Raw genomic sequence first — 19627 nt, 5'->3', positions numbered from 1 at the left:
CTACCGTTGAAACCTTCGCCAACGTGGCTCGCTCGTGGCGTGCCGCGCGAGAAGGGAATCCCGCGCGCCAACGATAACTCGCGCGGTCCGCCTCGCGTCGGGCGTTATTAAATGTGTAATGATAATAATTGTAACCGCCGCGCGCGAATCATTGCGTTATTTAATATCGCGTATAACAGGGTCCCGGTGCCGTAATAAGCGCGGCGAATTAAAGGGTCGGCTAAACGCCCGGAATCGAGATGAGAATAAAAGTGCTCGTTAAATTAAAAGCAGCCACCCGCATTGTGTGGGCAATTTATTGGGCCGAAGCTTAAGCGCTCGGATGATTATATCGCATTTAGGAACGATGTAATTTCCAAGGAGAAAAAAAAATTGGGCACGGCACGTTTACATTTAGCATTACAGCGGCAATTAATTTGCAAATTGCAATAACTGTAGTTATTATATTTTCAACGACGAAGAAATATTTTGGAATGTTTCAATTAGAAATCGCGCGTTTTCTATTACCGCGTTAAGTGATTCGTAAACTCTGCAGTATTAATTATCCTGCGCTGCACGGAAAACATGAATCGTCTGTTCTTTCATTGGATATATGCGAAAACATGCTCGCAATATGTACGAAGCGCTATTTGAGAGCTCTAGCAGCGGGGAAGGCCATTTTGTTCCGCGAGAATATTGACAGAGATCTCGTGTCTCGGGGGCTTGCGCGCCGCAAACACGATTTTGCGAACTTTTGCACGTTTCGCGTTGCACAATTTATGTTGCCAGACATATTACGTTCTAGTCTAACTTGGAGAAGTATCTTTTGCAAATACTCGCGAAGCCTACGGAGGCCATGCATAAATTAAACAGGTATTAATACTACAGCGGACGTTATTGTCCAGCACAGTTGAAATTCAAAGCGTTCGGTGTATAATACCAAGTGGCATGCCGTCGATGAAAAACCGATGCATTACAATTTTAAAACCACATTTAGATAATCGAGATATTTGTGTTCTTCATAAGACACAAGGTGCCATATGCGTTTCATCGTAAAATCGGCACTAATAATGGCACATCGACGAAGAATGCGTTAATGTACCTCGCGAAGGAGGTCGCGCGCGTTCTAAAACAGACGAAAACTTTCCTTTAAGACAAATCTCTACAGACTTGGGTCAGTTGGGTCGTGTCGCCAAACGTGAATTCCGGCCGTGATCTCTCCTCGAGGATTGCGGCACGTCGAGGTTCCTCGTGGCGACGCGGATATTCATAAATTATCGGGATCTTCGCAAGTGCGCGGAATATTACGCGCCGAGACGGGAAACCACCTCGATTTCGACGACTATAACGTAATTAGCAATAAAACTTCCGCGTGCGAGAAGTACGCGCTTCCTGGTACGTCGCTCGCGCGCTTGTTTCGCTCGCCGTCTTCTACGATAAGTCCTTTTTTTTCGCGCGCAAACGTGGAACGGTGCTCCGGCTGACCCGGTCAAGGGACCTTAGGGGGAGAAACCTTACGATCGATATACTCGCGTGTTTATTGCTGAACTTTTAAGAAAATTTATTGTCAGGCGTTTTCGACGTCCTCGACTCCGGGACGCGGGGAATCGCATCATTCTTCCCGAGGTGTCGCGTCGCGTCGCGTCGGCGTGAAACTATCGAGAAAACGTGTTTTGCGTAGTATATCAAGGCGGACAAATTTATTGCTAGATAAATAACATCGCAGATACGATGATACGCGTCTACGCGCGCACGTTATAATATTATACACGCGCGCGCGTGTTCGATAGCGCGCGGCGCAAACGTGGAATGTGAAAGACGCGCGAGGAGACGAAAGTAATCGAATACCGTCTCGCGTTAGGAACGTGGCGGAGATCGAGGGTGGGGGGGGGGATCGATGAGCGGTGGAGGGATATTAATGAACGGCGATCAAAGGTGTCACACACATTCAGGTATACAATATTCTTTATTTCATTTTTCATACTCTCGACTCGGACACTCAAACGGTGCCCAATGCCTCGCGCGCGTATCGTCCGATCGTTGGCTACCGCACTTCCCGCGTATCTCTCTCCTCTTTTCTCTCTTTTCTTTCTTTTTTTTTTTTTGTACTTGAGCGCAACTGCGGATCCCACCGCGGACGATCGGCACGATCAGAGCATTTCGGGACACGATTTCCCCCGCGCTTGGGCTCGATATGATCCTTGTTCGTCCCGACAAGACTTTCGAAAAATATACATAAGTTACGTACTAAGAGCACTTGGAATTCGCAGAATCACAATTTATCCGGCGCCCGGATCATCGTCGTCCGATCATCTCGCGCATCGCCGTCGATTTCTTTTCTTTTTTTCGCGCGAATCGACGCGAACGCTCGGATCGGATCGAACGGCGTCCGGGCCTCGGAACACTTTGCCGAACGATTCGTCGGCGCAATAGTATGCGCGAAGCACTCACTGGCCATCCCGCCGTGCGTTGTCGCCACGCCACGCACGGCAAACGGTTACATATCGTTTAACGTTAAACTATCACCGGCGGTTCTTTTTCTCAACCGCCGTTATTTTTTAAGGCACCGCTTCGAGCTGGTGCTTACGACATGCGCGATTCGTGATTCGTGGATTCGCGTGGATTCGTGATCCAGCAGTGGAAATTCGTCGGTTCGCCCGAATGTGTGAACCCTTCCACACGATTCGCGATTCGTAGCCTCGTTCGTTCGCATAGCGCAGCTTCTATACACGAACGACTACGAATGAATTGATTTGTAGTGTTTCACGCCCTTTCGACTTCGTCGATATACCGCTCCGGCGCTGGCGAATTCAGCGCGTGAATGATGAATGACGAATGCAAACGCGACGAATATGCCCGTCCACAATATGCACGAAACTCCAATACGAATGGCGGAATCGCGAGTCGCGCATAGTCTGACGCCATCAGCTTCGGTAAGGCACGATGCGTCCGTCGTACGTTTTCTCCGACGAAAGAGAATGTATCGCGAGCCGATATATTCTCCGGTCGCTTCGTCAATGTGCACCTGCCGTCGGGGTACGACCGGGCAAAAGGGACTTGTGTGTCGGCTAATACCGAGCGGCTTGAGCAATTTTCATCGATCGGACGATCGCCGATCGTAAAGCCGTTTATGCCGGCTGGCTACGCGCGGCACTTCTTCAGCGTAGGCCGACCGCGCTCTCTCCCCCACCCCTTCCTCCTTCCTTCTGCTTTTCCCACTCGTGTCGTTCCAACGTAATCGTATTCGGCTACTCCTCTTTTCCCCCTGAGTCGCCTTCTCGTTTCTTGCGCCGAGGCACCTTTGACACCCGGCCGTGCTTCTCGCTCGCCGCGTTATTACGATGTAACTGTACCTTCTTTCACCCTCTCTCCGCATCTCGTGTGATTCGCGCGTTCTTCTCCATTCTCATCTTCACCGTACCTTTCTTTGCCTCCTTCTTCCACTTCTTCCTCCGTCTCACGTTATTTTCCCATCCGTCCGTCTTCTCTTCCTTTTCTTCCACCGCGGGAAGGGGCTTCGATCTCGTCACCTTCCTCCTCGACAAATTGCTCTCGGCGACACTGCTCCATTATCCACGCGGATTCGGAGCCGGCACCGATAATGATCCTTCCCGATCGAATCGAGTTCGATTGGTTGAGCACTTAGCGAGCACCATTTGGCATCCGAGGTCATGTCTTCCGGGTGAGGTCCAAGGGCGGTCCGGTGTCCTGTTGAAGCTCATTCTCCTCGCTGTTGCTCGACTTCTCCTCCTCTTCGTCCTCCATGCTGCCAGCGTCCACGTCCTGTCCGTCCGTCCGTGTGTCCTTCATGCTGAGGTCCATCGGCTCCTCCTGTTCCGGCCCGAGGGATCGCAAGAACGTCAGACTCTTGTCGTACGCGACCTCTATCGAGCCCGCTCTCGGACATCGGTCTCGTTCGGCGGGGTCGCGGTCGATCTCGCGGCACTCACGATTCTCCTCGCTTCTCTTCGTCGGCGACGGAGTCGATCGCGGGCTGACGCTCTCGCTGGACGAGCTCGACAGGCTGGTCGCCATCTGCGGTGGGCCCACTTGATTCACGTAAGGTACGATAAAGCGTTGCTGGAACGGGAAGAACGGCGCGTTCAGCAGCTGCATGTGCGTGAGCGCTGGATGAAACAACGGCGGGCCCCGCCACATGGGAAACCTCGAAACCTCGGGCCTGAGCATCTCGTGCGGGGCCCTCGGGAGATCGGCCGGCCTCAGAATCGCTTCCTGGCTGGTTCTCGGCGGGATGTCGGGTGACCTTAGCTGCACCGGAATATCCGGCGGCCTGAGCGCGCCGTCCTCCCTCTTGGGCAACCGATCCGGATGGTGATGGTGGTGCAGGTGATGATGGTAACTGTTCGCCGTGGTGGTCGCCGTGGTGACGATCCCGACGATGCTACTCGCGCTGGTGTTACTGGTGTTCTCGGTATTGTTGTTATTGTTGTTATTCGCGGCGTCTAACGAGCCGAACGCCTTCTCGTACGCGGACTTGGGATCTTTGATCAGGCGATTTTGCGCCTGCTGGGACTGCTCCTGCAGTAGGCAGTGTATCTTGAACCAATTGGAGCGCCGGCCGTAACGCGAGCCGGACTTGGACATGCCCACCATCAGGCATTTCCGCAAGCGGCATGCCTTGCAGGCGGTGCGATTCTTCTTGTTGATCACGCAGACGCCGCCGTTCTTGCATTCGGAAATGCTACCCAGATTGTTGTAGGTGCGCCCGAAGAAGGACTATATGCAACAGAAAGCGTAATGGGCGCGCATTGGTCAGTCGCGATCGATTAACGATTTGCACTTTCGCTTTATTAAACACCAGGCGTACGGGAGAAACGCGCATTGAAATAAGCGTTTAGCTACCTGTTAGTAAAGCTAAATTGTCAGCAGTCGAAAGTTTCACGAGTTTCAGCTAGAAATGCGCGTACAATTCATGAAGTACAATTAAGCCTTTAAACAACAGCATGCAGATCCAATTAGTAACAATTTTTAATTTGATAATGAATTGTCATCGTCTGATTTTACCGAGATATCCTCGCACCATCGTCGAATGACGATAAAAAATCGCATTTCCGACATGTTCTTTATCCCTTTGCGATTCTACGCCATTTACGTAATTTTCGGCGCAAGTGTCTCGCGTCGCGAGAAACGCGTAACGATCGCAAGTCCTTCCTTTATCTGTTTTTTTTTCTTCCTTCGTTTTGTTACCAGAGAATAATGATACAGATGAATAGCCGTGGAAGAATGGCGACGCGAAGATACTGACCTTGCAGCCTTCGCACGTGAAGGCCCCGAAGTGAAAACCCGCGGCCGGCTCTCCGCAAACCCTGCAGAGCTGATTCATCTGCAACAAAAAGATGCGACATGTGGTTACGCTCGGGACCTGAGGACGTTCAGTATGTGCCCGACGATCGCGCCTGATCCCCGTACAATATCTGCCAATCACGGAAGGGTTTCTCGATCTAATGCACGCTCTCGAAACGCAAGATCGGAACAACGAGGAGCACTGTGATAGGATACGGCCGAAGCTTTCTATTTTCGATACAAGGTATCACTTATGAAATCATAATCGAAAAAGAACAAAACGATAAATATCTTTTTTTGCACCTCGATTTTTGAACGAATAACATCTAAAATTACCAAAATGTATTCTTTCCAGTATTTTCTTTTAATATATAAATAACCCTCAAGAGCGATATTTTTATCAACTTACTTGCATGTGTAAAATATTGATTAATTATATTAATATCTTCTTCAATGGCGATTAAAGCGAGTCACAAAATTGAATCAAGTTCTTGTCTGAATAAGCATTATAGATTTTATCTGATATATCGTAAACTAACATATAAAATGCTTGTAAGGTGTTGTCTATGATCCAATTTACGCATATAAAACGAATTACAGAAATGTATGTGTGTGATAATATTTTCAAATCGTTAGATCAATTCCATTATCTGTATTATGTTCAAAACTGACCAGCGAATCTATATTATTTCCTCACTGTACGTATCATTTAAACGTGCTATTTTCTCCATTTTGCATTACTTTACATTAAAAATAAAGTGACAATTTATTTATCGAAAAAAGAAATTTATTTCTCTGGCTTTTTTTCACAATCGATTACGATCTGAGGTCATCCAGAGGATTCTCGGATTCAATCTCGCATTAATATCCTCTACAATCCGACTACAATCTGTTATCGAACAGTGCGAAGTGCGATCGCGGCCGATCCGCGCGCGTATTGTAGCCGCCAATCAGCGCGAGCGCGCATCTGCTCCGCGTGAAGGATCCTCGACGGTGACGTCGCGCGGGAGAGAAGGACTCTTTCTCTTCGTTCGCGCGAGGATCAGCGAGGGGTCTATTCTCTCGCCGCGAGAAATCGCCTTCCTATTAAAACCTAGTTAGCCAGTCATTACTAGACCGCACAGCTCCCTCGCGGCCTGGAGGCGCTCGGCTCGTCGCGAGAAAGGCGCGGAGTGACGAGAACACGCGGATTGTGCGAGGATGCGACTCTGTTCGCGCGGATCTGATTCCCACACGAAAAGAGTGCGCGCTAAAGTAACGGCCGCCGCTCTGTCGTAACGCGACGAGAAATTGATCGCTCGCGTTTACGCGAGTGGGAATCGTCGGGGACGATCGAAACGCGCGCGCTCGCTCGAAATCCTCTTTGCCCGTCGCGCGGGCGTCGCGCGCGGCCAGATGGAACGACGTCGCTCGCGGTCATTTATAACTTTCACAAGTAAATTTTACGATTCATTAATATTTCGGTTTGTTGCGCGATTTGCACGGATGGTGAACAGCCACGCTTAATGATGCCTCTCCGGACTCGGTTTCGAGAACGCATGTATTAACGCGGGATAACGGCAGCTCGCGCGAGTTTATATCGCGTCGGATCGAACGGATTTAGGCACCGCGTTCGTCGTACACGGAATTTGATTACAAAACGATTACGCGAGCGAGTATTTGCGGTGAGGTTTTCGCGCGACCTAAATTCGTCAATCTATTTCGAGAGAAAGGGAGTATATTTCGACGTAATGACTCCAACATAATTACCGCATCGATGCCGGTAAACGCCGCGTGATACCGTGCGGAAATGCGATCCCTCTTTATTTTCGTGCGTTTCGCGGGATAAAAATTAATCGGCAGCCTCCGCAAATATCCCGGCTGACGGAGATTTCTGCCGATCGTCGCGAACGCTGAAACGCAGACCAGGCAGTGGCGCGCGGGTATTCGAAAACGACTTTCGATCTCATTAACCTGGGAACGTATGCGCGCGGTACGGGCTGATGACTTCTCGCGGAAATGACGGCGAGGAGCAGCGACGTGCAGGCCGAGGTAGGAGGCAAAAAAGGTTAAACGTCCAACAGATGACGCGGCTATGTCACCTCGGTTCTAATCCCCGCAGCCACAGACCGCCACACATCGGAACGCCGCCGCCGGACGGGACTAAATAACGCGCTGCTCTCCTCCCGGTCCGTGCCGCTTCTTCTCCGCATTTTGCGGATAATCTGCATCGCTACGGGAACGGTCAGCATCCGTTTGAATCCTTCTCGTCGCCCACCCACGTCCCACACACGAGAATCATCTCATTAAGTGCCCGTCACGAGCGACGCTGAATGAAGAGGAGAACGTGCCGATATTATGTTATGATGGCCTTTTTACGTCGCGTACGACACGTTTCTCCTCTCTTTCGGGGTTCCCATCGTTCCCTCGATTCCGTTATTTCCAGGCCTCTCGGTTAGCGATTTAGAATAATCCGGCCTCGTGTAAATACCAATCAACCCGTTGAGCGATTAACGATGACGAGCGTAAACTCGCGCGATTTCTATGTGTTTCCAACCCGATCAGTTCGCGAAAGACACTGTAATTTAATTGAAACGCGAGACCCGCAATTAAGCACACTAAATGCCACAGAAATACCATATTTGAATAATAAGAAAGACCGTAATTTATAGTAAATGCCACCTGACACGTGGATCTCTCTCGTTCGACGATTAACCTTACGACATTATTAATATAAATATTACAAATATTCAAGCTTTTTTTCGTCATTCTCCTATTATAAGTGAATATACAGCTATAAAAAAGCCTACTATAAGCAAGTGCCCGCATTAATATTATGTACCGTATAAAAACGTACATACGCATGACGTTATACACTAATTTATTTTTCTTTGAAAAAAAAGGTGTTGCGTATATCAAATTGCATATTGCACTCCGAGAAGAATACTGTCACAACTCAAAAAATTTGACTTTGAGTTAAGCCCATAAAAAGTATGTCTAAAATGTGACGTGCTAAATAATGTCACAAGCTTATATACAAAATCCGCTGCACAGGGCAGAAATGTCATTATTCTTTTAAAGTTTATGTCGAGGTTTCCAGAATGAATAGTGTCACAAGTGAATTGACAAGTGAATCACAACAGATTTCTTCAAGAAATAGTATACAAGTTTCATTATCACAAAATATCATAACTGTAATTGCATTACTTAAGTTATCTCACAACTAAAAAAAATTGAATTGAATTTGTTTTTTCTCTCTCTTGAAAATTGTGAATTTTTTAGTTGTGACAGTATTCTTCTCGGGGTGCGATATGTCAAAAATAGATTGACGATATATTGATCAAGATAATTACATGTCCTCTTCATTTTTTTTTTAGGACTAACGATCGAGAGAAAAAAATGAGACTCACCACGTCGGTGTTGGCCGCTGCCGATGTGATCGTCGACGTAGGCGTCCACCACCCTGGGGTGGCGGATGTCGCGTTGGCGATAATACCAACACCCGTCGCAACCGAGATGGATCCGCTCCCTACCAATCCTGCCGGTCCCGACAGATCGCCCACATCCATTCGACACGTTTTAATCCCTCGATGTCAGCCGTCCTGGCCTGTGACCCGACCTACCCTCTTTCCGCTTGATGTAGCGAGCCAACATTTTGTTACACCTCTCGCGTGCCGCCGCGCTTATCGCTGAAACGTTCACGCGCGGCGCCTGACTTCCGGCCTGATAAAGAAGAAAAAAGACGAACAAATAATTCTCGAGAATAATCTCTCGATAACATCTAGTGTCGCTTGTTAGTGATGATAATAACTACTTCCTCCAAACAAGCTTCGAATATTTTATCTATTACTGTTGCTCACCATGCATGTTCGAGATCATAATATCTTATTCGAATTCGGCGATTCATTCGCTATATAATACATTATACAAGGTATTTGCGTCCGGCAGGAATGCCACCTCCCAGCGACAGAACACCCAAATGTACGCTAACGGCGTACATATCTCCCACTATCAAAGCGGTATTTTTACGGCGAACGAGCGCTCAAGGTGGCGTATATCAGCGCGTTGTATAATAATTATTCCAGAATACGAGCGGGCGGATCGCGGACGCAGAAACGAGAGATAGAGAGAAAGAGAGAGAGAGTCCACCGAAATCGGCCAAACGTTCTCCCCGAGATCCCGGCTTCGGTATCGCTCGAGATAACATGTCGTGTTTACAACGGTGTAACGCCATTACCAATGTTAACGCAGGCCGCCCTGCGAGAGACGCATAAATACGAGAGCTAATTACTGCCACGTATTAATTTTCGACCCGCGTACCACGTGGGAACTCAACCGGCGCGTGTAAACCGTGCGCACACTTTGATTACCGATGTGTTTAATTTCAATTCGTCGAAAAGAAACTCGCGTCGGCCGCGCAACTCGAGATGGAACGGCATAAGTAAATGTCATAAATACGTCGTGGAAACTAATATATTCGTCCGTTGCACAAAATAACTCGAAAAGTAAATCTCCGTGTTCCGGGTTTTTCAGGAATAATATCGCGACGCGCCTCGGGGATAACGATCGTTGCCCGGAGAATTAATCCAGTTCCAAGATGCGATTTGAAAGTAAATGTTAATTGAGGATACCGAGATTTTCCCTGGTCAATCACAAAGCCACGATTAAGAACGCGGTAATTGGCGCCGCCGCGTTGAGTTAATCTACGCGATCTACGGAGTAATATTGGCATATAATTGCAACACGATCGCGTTATATATGCGGGAATCTATAGCAGTAAAAAGATTATACACGAGATTTCTAGTATTCATGGGTTATAATTGAAGCACGCGAATTGCGTTAAGTTCTACGAGTTTATTAAATTTAAACTGTAACGCGTTATAAGCTGCGATGGCATATGTTAAGGATAATTGCTGTATTTACTCCAGAACATTAATGGACCTTAACGAATAAGTATCCACCAGCTGACGAAGCTTTATTTATCCAAAACTCTATCGATTCGCAATAATTTGAGGCTATTTAAAGTGTAATCGTCTTAGTACAATGTTGAAACAATAGAGATTCTTCTTTATTTTCGCTTCCAGTAATAATTCATAGCAAGAATGACTTTTGAACATCCAATAACTACATATCCTACAATTGCTATACAGACTCTATTTTGAAGTATTTGGAAACATTTCTATAAGAATAGCTTGTTCCCAGGATGTGATCAATAACAATTCGGCACTTAACTAACGAGGAATTATTGTTTACATACTTCATCAGTACAGTACATCAACAGTACATTTACAACAGTACATTTACAACATAAAATTACCTTCGCGTGATGTCGAGAAGAGGAAAATAATTGCCGTATGGTGTAGAAACGATATGATGTGTACTTTAATAAAAAAAATCGTCGCAATATCACTAAACGATCGTTTTCGCGAGCGATCGGACGGGCGCGTTGCTCCCGCGCGCGCGTATTATTAAAATAAAATCGGCGTAATCGGCCGCCTCCGTGACAAAGAGGAGGCACGCCGCCGCGGCCATCGATAAATTTTATTGCGCGCCTCTCATCTTTCCGCGCTGACTAATGACAAATTAATTAACAGCCGTACATGCCCGCGGAAGACCGGTTCCGTTGAATACATCGTCGCCTCGCCGCGCTCCGGCTCCGATAAATCCTTGTTTTCACGGATTAACGCGCGCGCGCGGCAGGTCGGCGGTAGCGCAATTGTAACGCGGCGATAAACACGGTCGTTCGCGGGAGTTACGGCGACGATGACGGCAATGACGACGGCGACTGACCATCGGGTGCCATCAGGATTTTTCCTATTTGCGTTTTTGAGCCACGTTCACGAGCGTGTATTTCATTAGCCGCGACGCCGAAGGACATTCGTTTCCTCACGTTTCGCGCTCGCGACTATTACCGGCGCACACCGTCATCGCCGATATGTTTCAGCTGTCATCGTGCGATTCCACGTCTCTCGATATTTACGCGTATCGCGGCACCATCCTTGAAGAATCGGGAGAAGGAAAAATCGTTTCTTCTTCGTGCGAGACAAACATAAACGCGAGCGCGCGCGCGCGCGCGCGCGGTACCCTCCCGCTCGTTCGGTAATAAATGGTTGCGTGAACGATCAGCGCGAATAGTTTTATTGCGAGCCGCGCGGCGATCGTAATATCGATTGTAAGCTTAATCTGTGAAATAATTAGGATATTAAAGCGTAATTAGCGGCGCACCGGTGAAAGATAATAGCGCCGCATGGCACGCATGGAGATGTTAAATCTTCGCCGCAACGGCGATCGATCGACGAGCTTTGACATTTGACGTTACGGAACAATGTTCCGCTCTGCGTCGCTTAAAGCGCGTTCCGTTGCGGGTCGAAGTGCGCCCGATCGAAACTGAGAATCTCGAATTAATTATCTTACCGTATCCAGTACGATACACAAAAGCTTAAATATATTTTCCATACTCCAAAATATCCCGCTATTTGCCGCGGCCCGTGGCATCCAATTAATCCGTGAAAGATCGCGCGCCGATTTATTGAAATATTCTTCGAGGCACGCAAATTTATTTCGCGATATAATGCCGATTTCTAACGGTTCCTCGTGACGATTCCGTTGTCGATTCGTTGACTCTCTTATCGATTCCTCCAGCTTTGCGAAAGCCACCGCCACTCCTATTTTGCTATTAATAATTCGATTGTCCGACAATAATTTTTCTCCATCTGACAAAGATTTGTGTTCATGATCAACTTGCCTATACTCATCTTCGTAATAATAATGATTAAAGATGAGATACATTCGTGCGTCAAAGACATCATCCATAAACATTGTGTATATATAAGCGTCACTTCTCTTTCTTTTCCTTTTTTTTTACAGTTTCTCCTTTTCGCCGGATGAACATCTCGATCGCAATGGCAACCAATGAGTGACAAGCGGACTGCAGCTTTAATGAACCGGTTATAAGCGGCACGTCACACGGATATCACAGCACTGGCTGCAGACAGTTGAAATTGTTGCGCCCCCTCCCTTCTCCCTAAGCTGTGACAAATTAATCGTAACTGACCCGCGCGGTCTGAATCGATTTTTTTCGTGTAACGGCACCAGTTGCTGGCTTGTCAAATTGTACGCAATCATGTACATATTGTACATTATTAATCGCGAGCACTGAGATCGACCCACATAAGTTACCGCGAACTTATGGCTATAAAGTACAGTATTTATATCGTGGATATAAAATTTTTAATTGAGAATCTTCTGCGACACAGATTATCATCATTTTAAAAGCTTCGTGTCTGAATGCCGAAAGCGTCGAACTTATTTCTAAGATTTAGCCGATGTTAAGTACGCAGATTTTAATTCGATTTCAACGCGAGAGATTAATTGAGGATGAGAAAACAGGTATTTGATAAATGAAATAATGGAAGATTGCACTTTTGTATCAGAGATATCGTTACGTTCTTGATCGAGATGGCAATAAATGATCGTGCTATCGTCATCTGGCACTATGTCAAACGTGCCACGAGAATATAACGTCACGATTGTTAATTGCTACTCAGTAAATATGAGAGAGACAATGGTCCACGTTATATCAAAAAATTATGATGTAAGTAACCGAGCGAAGATAAACTTTAATTTCGCACGACACCTGAAATCTTCTCGCGCGATTGTGTGAAATGTCACTGGAATCTTGATTCTGTCATTCAAATGACAATCTAACTAATGTAATTCACTCGATAAGTCATCGGACATATTTGCTTTTAATAAATTTAAAAAAACAGAGAAGCGGTACGGTTTAAGAATATTGAAGAATATGTAGAATAATAAAAAATAAGAATGCTTAAGGAAGCATAGGCGGATCTGTGAGAAGTTTCTTAAGCTCTTCCGCAAAAAATCGATAATTGATCAATCTCTTATAAAATATTTCTTATAAAGTTGTAAGCTTTTTTTCTATTTTTATTCCATTAAATCACTATAATAACAAATATGCGAGAAAAGAGGAGAAGTGGACAGATTGTAACAGTTTTACTTTTACGAGTTTTAGATCCTCATCCATTCTTTTCAACTACTGTATATATGTCAATATACATACCTACGCGGTGTTCTCCACACGTGCGTTTATTCCTCTTCCTCTCGATACACTTCCGTATCAAACCCTTCCTTAATTATCCGCACCGTCCGCGTCGCACCTACGGACGCATGTCAGTCCGCCGTGACAGCACACGTCATTGCCTTATCCAGCACAGAAAGCACACATTCGACACACGCTCTTCATCCACGCACTGTGTTGTCAAACAGTACGTGATCGTTCTGTTGTTATACGGTAACGTCGCGATTACACCAAACCCGCCGATATTCATCTATACGATACACACTGGTGTCGAAAATATCCTCCGGCAGAGAAGAAACGCGGATCATCCGTCGGGAAGAATCACAGTACGAGGATATCGCCCTCCGCGCGGATCACAGTAGCCGAGTGTCCTTCCGATATCTCCTCGAGATCACTGCGCGCGCGATGCTCCTCCCGGAGCATGCTGGAGAACCACCACCGATCGATCGCGATGCTCGATCGCGCTCGGGACTACGTCGCGCGACTTTTCGACGGTTTCCGTCTGACAAAAGGAGACGGACGGACGGACGGACCGATAAAACGGATGGGAGGAACTGGGAGGAAGCGCGCACGGGATGATACGAGAACGAGGAAGAAGAGGAAACGGTGTCGTAGCTGGCTGGCTGGCTGGCTGGACCGCCGGCCGGCTCGGGGCGTGCGCTCGTGTAGCACGTGGCCGCGAGACTGAGTATCCCTACCTCAGGCACCTTCGTCAGTCCGTTTGTCTGCCTCGTCCTTATCTCACCTAGCCAGCCGAGAAAGACTACCGCGGCCTTCTCGCGACTATACTCGCTCCGTCGTCCTCCTCGCTCCTCGCCGGCCCGATCTCTCTCGCGCCGCCGTCCTTCCCGCTGCCGTCCTCTCGCTCCTTCTATCTGTCTATCTCTTCCGATCTTCCCCCATCTCTTTCTCCTTCTCCCTCTCGATCTCCGCCTCGCCGCAGCATCCGTCTCCCCGCGCCGCGCGCCGCGTTGGAGGCAACACGGACGGTCCAGCTGTTTCCCTCTCGCTCGTTCGCGCGCTCGTTCCTCTCCGTCATTCCAGCTGTTCGTTTCTTGTACTTTGTCCCTCCGCCGTCTATCCGCCTTGCATTCGTCTCTCTTTTTCCCACCATCCAGCTACAACCTGCTTCTCTCGCGAGGAGCCCACGATTCTCCCGCGACCGCGAGGAGCGACACACGTATGCGCGCTCCTTGTCTCTCTCTCTCTCTCTCTCTCTCTCTCTCCCCCGCTCTCTCTCTCTCTCTCTCTCTCTCTCTCTCTCTCTCCCCCGGTCCCATACAACCGCCCTCCTTCTCGTCCAGCGGTATTTTATGCAGATTTGCGGCACAGAATTCCGTTTCGCTCTACAATGCCGTGATTCTCTCGAAAAATCATGGGATCATCCGTGGGCTTGAATTCGCGTTCGCGGAAGACGTGAAAACGTCGATTTATCGCCATCGCGAACAACGAGAAAAAGAGAAAAGATTGCACGATGACAAATCGAGAACTTAGAATACTCGCTATCACGTTATCGCTCTAATAACATAATCTCAAGACAGTCGAGTAATTGGTATCGGTCATCGAAAACGGAGTAAATCGAAAACGAATGCAATTGATTGTGATATTTGCATTTCATTGAACTGATATATAGTATTTTCCGAGGACTTGTAAGTCGAAAGGCAAAAGTGAATCTCGGGTAATAATTTTAGACATTCACTAATGTGTTCTCTTAATCTCTTATCCACGATAATAGTCGTGATAATAACTGGATACATGAGAAGTAAGATTATGATCATGATGCACGATATATAGTATATAATCTTCGAAATAATAATAACTTTTGAAATAACTCCAGTAAATAACTGCCTCAAAATAGAGAGAACTTTCAAAAATAGCATTAAGAAAAATAATAAAATTTTAATTATAACATGTATATTTTAGATTCCATTTATATTGTTTTCTTAAACTGAACTAGATGATTTTATAATTGTATTTATCACGATACAAAGTCAACTTTACTGTAACAAACTCATTCTATCTCTTACATAATACCGAGAAAATTATTTATCAATTTGTGATGATCATTCCCAATCTCGTCCTACAAGCTCAAAATTAAGAATGTTACCAATTCAAGGAAATTTGTTTTCTACATTGTTTTATACATTCTCAGTGAAATAATCGGAATCACGGTCTCTCAGATTAAATCGAAGAACGTGTGAGTTATGTTGCGGAAATTGCGTTGACGCAGTAAAACAAGGCGCGATGCAACATTAAACGGTGATTCGTGTAACTATAGCAGTCAGCCATCTCGTAAATGTAATCGAGGAAAACACTATCACATCGTATATGCTTTATTGCTTGCGCATTTTTTTTACACTACACCAGCCGACCTACAGGTGTGGCTCTGAGTAAACGTAGATCAGATCATTATCGCGGCAGCGCACTTAAATTTGCAAATGTTCGCGCTACAATTACAAACATTATGAGATGCTGTGACTGCAACGAGTTTAACTGTCTTTTATTTTGTAAATCATATAAAATAAATAAAGAGTCCTACACTGAAAAAAAATTTATTATTTGCAAGAAAATAGATTTCTTTGAATTTAGTTTCCTGAATTAAAAAAAATATTAGATAGATTTGAGAAAATATTTTAAACTCAGGAAAATGTTTTCTTAAATCTACCTAATACTTCTTTGAATTAAGGAAACTAAATTCAAAGAAATATATATATATATTTTTTTTTCTTGCAAATAATAAATTTATTTTCAGTGTAAAGATATGAGCAGATATGAGTGCATAGATGTATCAAGAGACACGGTAGTGACTCGCGCCAAGTACACGCGAAGCGAGACCGCACCATGACTCTTTTACGCAAACACACGAGTTGTGAGTTGCGAGTACCCGAGATTTTTATAATAGACTGAACATTGCCATTGGAGAGGTGTAAATAAGATCTAAAGAACAGAGATATATGCTTGCTGGGATTGTTTCCTTGTGTCTCTACTTTTCCTTCTCCCCGCCAACTACACAATTAGACAAGAAAAGCGTCTTAACACAAGCATCCCTATCCTTTACATCTTCCCTATAGCTCTTCAATAGGAATGCTCAGTCTATGTATGAGTGCGATCAGTCTGTTGTTGTAATTTAAAACAATATAAAATTATGAAATCTGCGATTCTTTTCCCGACTCATCGACAGATTTTTTTTGTCGCGTTAGCAAGCTAACTTGCTAATAGAATTACGTGAAATAATCCGATAGAGTATTTAATTTGTGTATTGATTAAAATAATTACAATGTTAATAATGGAAGGATGTGGATATTTGACAGTAAATTCGGTCGCCTGCATTATTTCATGAAAATGCAAAAGTCAGCACTTGAACCGATAAAATGCTCAATGTATAATATTCTGTTAAAAATATATGATAATGTTTTATCAATCGGAGATGTTTTATATCACGTTTATATTGTATTATTATTAAAGAATTTCGAATGCTGGATTCGCTACAAGATGAAATAAGAACAAATGCGAGACGTGCTACGTGCTCTTCTTCCAGTGATTTCAATGCTTGATTGCATCGGTGGTGATTTCAATATAGTATTGCGTATAGTAAGGCAAGTTGCTCTCTCATAGAATCCTTTGTTACTTTCTAGGAACAAACGCGTTTTTATTTTTCAAATAATAGAAATTGGGCTGTCGCGTTCATATTCGGTAAACAATATAAACATATTCGGTATTTTGCTGACTATTAGTCATCTCACAAATACTCGATCAAATAATTGCAACGGTTATTGACTGCAACAATGATTACTATCGTCGAAAAAACAATAACTTTTCATAATAATAGCTTATTTTTCTTGTTATTCAGTTTTGCGATGTCTCGCTATTTTATTTGAGACATATTCTCTCTCTCTCTCTCTCTCAATTTCGCACCGATCGATTGTGAAATTCATATAAAGGACATGAACAAATTCATGCGCGATCTGCGGAAGGAACCAGCGGAGAAGTTATCCGCGAGATACATGAACTTTCGTTTCATTGTCGTGTCAACCGCATCGCAATATTCGCAATTCCCGATCTTCGCGGCGCAATCGTTTGTCCTGCTTCCGCCGCCTTAAGACGAGACAAATCACGCACACCGTTCTCTATCGCCGTTGCCGCGCGGAATAATGCCGGCGAGGGTTCCGTTGCGGAGTAGGAGGTACCTGATCGGCGACCAATAGTAAGAGCCGCCACCCACGAAGTAATAAAAATTAATTTATCACACGGATCACCGCCTACGCCATTGCTCCGTTCGCGCACGCGAGATTCCGCAGCATCCCGCGGATAGCGCCACTTGTCGGGTGTTTCTTTCACGCGCCAGCATTTCCCTCGGCACAGAGTTTGATCTTTGGACAAAAATTAATTAAATTTATTATGTTAAAGACATTTATTCGCGCGCGTAAGAATGATAACAATCGTTAATAATATTCTTAAAAGTTATACCTAATTATTAAAGAATTAAGAGACTATGTATATGATAATTACGTATTTCATTTATAATATCCACTTCCAATTTCAGATCTTTTATGTTTTCTCGGTATATTATCTCACATGTTATATGCAGGTTTGGCTTGTCCTGGGTACTGCAGTGGTTAATCCATTGGGGGAAAAAAAAAGCTCATTTATAATATCATAGAAAATGAATATTTTATGAATATCATAGATATATATACTCCGACAATTTTTTTAAGGAGATTAAAGATTTATCTTAACTCTTTGCAATTATGTGTATCGTAATGACTTGCGGTAGTAATTTTTGCATAATTTTCCAAGTATTCAGTATATGATTTTAATTAGCAAATTATAATTTTAGCATCTCCACATAAATTGCTCTCTTTGATTTATATTAAATCCGCCGATTAAATTAAATCGAAATCGAAACGATTTGATGTTTGTTCACTTTTAAGGGCCAATTTCACAGTTTCCGATTAACTTGATCCTCCGATTAAACTCACTCTTCGTCTCTTTCTAGGGGGACAGTTAGAAAGAGATGCAGAGTGAGTTTAATCGGAGGATTACATTAATCGGAGACTGTGAAATCGGCTCTAAGAAATAATTTTGACTGCAAAGGATTAAAGCAAATTGATGAAAATTACAGTTGCGTCCTAGATGGCAGCAGGCTCCAGTCAAGATTTCGGATGCGTCAATAATCTTGTCGAAATTATTTTTGTGTCTCGATTGATATTTAGAATCTTTCGCGTTATTTACACTATATAAATATTATGGAATACAAACCAATATCAACACGTTTAATTGTTAAATATTTTTTAATTATCATTAAACGAAAATGACCGATTATCAGTTCAAGACATTCATCTTGATTATTAAATTCGTATCTTTCTTTTATCGATGGTGAAATATCCTTATCTTATGTCAATAAAATATTTTTATTTTATATATCGATGTGAGAGTAATTTGAAAATTTCATTACATAATAATGCGATTTTTCATTAAATATGCTAAAACGAAAAATAATAAACATGAGAAATAATGAACATGAACAAATCAGTGAAATATGCTGTTAGAGCAGCCCTAAATTCGATGAAAATTTGGATGATTAAGTTTGCATTGATTATAGATATAATCGGAGATTGACATGACTGGTCGTTGGTAATTTTGCAACACAAACGTATCTGCAAAAAGACTAAAGGTCTGTCATCCAGACACTTGCGTAAAATCACATATAATTAAAAATAGCACATGAAAGAATCAACTTATAATTACGATTAACAATGAAAAATTCTATAATTACTTTCTGAGACAAAAATTACGAATACTTTTCGATAACCAATCATAACATTTGATATCTCAGTTAAAATTGGATGATTATAAAATGTAATTATCTCGCCTGGATTAAGTTGCGCATTTATAATGTTTATATACACAAAGAAATTAAGAAATTATACCATATTGTTGCGCTCTTTACAGATTTGTTCTTTGTATAAGTAAAATTTTTTTATCTTTTGCGTTTTTCTCTACAACGTACAATTATAATAATTATCTATAATAATTACATCTAATTCATCTATTAATTTTGTCTGATCAATCTGTTTTATGTGTAGAAACTATGAGCGCAGCTGCAAGGATCCAAAGTGTATAAGCGAAATGTACCGACAATTCCGAAAATCTATAGCGAACGTGACGTGAACTGTACATTTTCAGTACAGTTTAGTACACCCCGGAACGCCTGACCAATTGTAGACGCGCAAGTTGTCACGTACGTCTGTATGAACGTAGCTTTAC

General features: G+C 44.2%; 1 protein-coding gene across 1 annotated transcript; it reads right to left on the bottom strand.

Annotated features, from left to right (window-relative positions):
- Positions 1 to 1926: 1926 nt before the first annotated feature.
- LOC139775714 (uncharacterized) lies at positions 1927 to 14129 on the bottom strand. Its single transcript, XM_071711953.1, has 4 exons — positions 13343 to 14129; positions 8673 to 8985; positions 5246 to 5323; positions 1927 to 4716 (listed from the first exon to the last, which is right to left on the bottom strand). Exons 2-4 carry the CDS (start codon positions 8829 to 8831, stop codon positions 3649 to 3651), a joined length of 1305 nt encoding a protein of 434 aa, XP_071568054.1. The 5' UTR covers positions 8832 to 8985; positions 13343 to 14129; the 3' UTR covers positions 1927 to 3648.
- Between the last annotated feature and the right edge of the window lie 5498 nt (positions 14130 to 19627).

This window comes from Temnothorax nylanderi, unplaced genomic scaffold (genome assembly GCF_030848795.1).
Source record: "Temnothorax nylanderi isolate EJ_2023f unplaced genomic scaffold, tnyl_v1.0 TNYL_tig0103_pilon, whole genome shotgun sequence".
NCBI classification, from domain to species: domain Eukaryota; kingdom Metazoa; phylum Arthropoda; class Insecta; order Hymenoptera; family Formicidae; genus Temnothorax; species Temnothorax nylanderi.
Note: the sequence above shows the minus strand (reverse complement) of the source record. Positions and strands in the feature narration are given on the sequence as shown.

Excerpts from the sequence above, each read along its gene's own strand:
- LOC139775714 (XM_071711953.1), bottom strand. The coding sequence starts at position 8,831 with ATGGATGTGGGCGATCTGTCGGGACCGGCAGGATTGGTAGGGAGCGGA. Across the intron at positions 5,324-8,672 it reads CAGCGGCCAACACCGACGTG|ATGAATCAGCTCTGCAGGGT; the intron begins GTGAGTCTCATT and ends TTTTTGTTGCAG. Across the intron at positions 4,717-5,245 it reads TCACGTGCGAAGGCTGCAAG|TCCTTCTTCGGGCGCACCTA; the intron begins GTCAGTATCTTC and ends TGTTGCATATAG.